We start from the raw sequence: 1,619 nt of genomic DNA, 5'->3' as shown, positions 1-1,619 counted from the left end.
CCTGGGTCTGTGAGTCCCCCAGTCTCTGGGGCACACCCCTAACTTCCCCTCCCCCAACCCATCCCTCCCCAAGCCTGGCCGCTTCTGCTACCTGTCTCACCCAGTGTCCCTCTGTGTCCATTACCGAGTTCAACCTATGTTTGCCCTTGTTCTGACTGGACCCTCACCCCAGCCTTCTTCACCCACCTCTGTCCCTCATTCTCCCCCTCTATTCCATCCCTGTCCTGCCCCAGTGGGTCATTCTCATCTCAGAACTGACCATGCTCCTCCCATGGCTCCCCAGTGCCCTGTGGAGGGGTATCGTGTCAAAAAAAGCTGTTTCGGAGAAGTGACATCAGAGATGAGTCCTGAATGTAGAAGGTCCTGTAGATGGATTCCGCTCCTCTTCCCCATTGACCTGTCAGCTGGGACTATTCTCCTGGACCCTGCCCCTTGCACAGAAATTGGACCCTGAAGTCCCATCCCCATTGACCAGGACTTGAGCCACTGTCACCTTTGTTGGAATCCCGCTGGCCCTCTGGCAATGGACTCTGGAGAGAACTGTGTCCTCTCCTGGGGCTGGGGAGTCGCTGTCTCGAGTTCTGTGAGCCCAGGTGTTAGAGCTGGGGCTCCACAGGCAGAACCCCGCCGCCACCGCTGACCTTTGTCATTCTCTCCCCCTTGTGCTGCAGGGGACTCAGGGACCCCACTGATCTGTGATGGTATGCTTCAAGGAATCACGTCCTGGGGCCACATCCCATGTCGCTGCCCCACTATGCCTGCTGTCTACACCAAAGTGATGCCCTACATGCAGTGGATAAAGAGACCATATTGGCCAACAGTTGAATGTTCCTGCCCTCCCCCTCCCCTTACTCAAATCAAATACACATGAAATTCTGGCATCCTCTGGCTTTTCCAGATGTGGAGGACCCACCCAGCCTCCCGAAGTGGAAGGGTGTGGGAAACAGAACACCACAATGACCAGAGGCACATATTCATTCAGGCTCCAAGATCTGAGAAAACTCGAGATCGAGATTGTAAGGTTAAAAACGACCTGAGAGGACCTGAGTGAATTGCCCTTGGGAAATGTGGTCTGTTCTTTAGTACGCACATAAGGATGTTTTGCTCAAAGGAAGCCAGCTGTATATAGCACAGTGCGTTCACTCCCTTCTTTGTCTTTGCTTCTGTCGTAAAGATTCTTATCAGAACATATGTATCTGCTAGACTGCTCTCCTACGCAAGATATGTACGATAGCTGAATCAGATGTACATTGTGGACATGCTTTGCTAAGTTTCTGTTAATCATTGCTGATCTGTTTTTCCTGAAAATGTATATAAGAAGATGTACAATAAACCTTGGTGCCTCGGGCTGTTGGCTCGGGGTCCCCTGTGCCTCGCTACACCGTCATCTCTTTTTCTCAGTTCCTTCGCCACCCCAGGTCCACGGCCCTTTGAGGTCGACAGAAGGGGAAGACCAGTGGTTTTCCAATGGGGGCAATTCCCACCCACTACCACCTCCAGGGGACATTAGGCAATGTCCGGAGACATCAGGTTCGGCAGAGACACCCTTAAGGCAGGGGTGGCCGTGTTCTTTGTGGGACATGTGCTAGACCATCCCCATGAGGCCCCGAGCAGAGTAG

General features: G+C 53.0%; 1 protein-coding gene across 1 annotated transcript in view; it reads left to right on the top strand.

The window, feature by feature from the left end:
* The window catches only part of LOC125916126 (kallikrein-1-like), a 7,965-nt gene extending 6,594 nt beyond the window's left edge, over positions 1–1,371 (top strand). The window contains exons 3-4 of the mRNA XM_049622292.1: positions 284–297; positions 672–1,371. Coding sequence (XP_049478249.1) covers positions 284–297; positions 672–871 — 214 coding nt within the window. The 3' untranslated portion in view covers positions 872–1,371. The remainder of the gene's footprint in view (positions 1–283; positions 298–671) is intronic.
* The last annotated feature ends 248 nt before the right edge of the window (positions 1,372–1,619 follow it).

Source organism: Panthera uncia (assembly GCF_023721935.1).
Source record: "Panthera uncia isolate 11264 chromosome E2 unlocalized genomic scaffold, Puncia_PCG_1.0 HiC_scaffold_19, whole genome shotgun sequence".
NCBI lineage: Eukaryota > Metazoa > Chordata > Mammalia > Carnivora > Felidae > Panthera > Panthera uncia.
The sequence above is the reverse complement of the archived record's forward strand: the minus strand, read 5'-3'. Positions and strand labels throughout refer to the sequence as shown.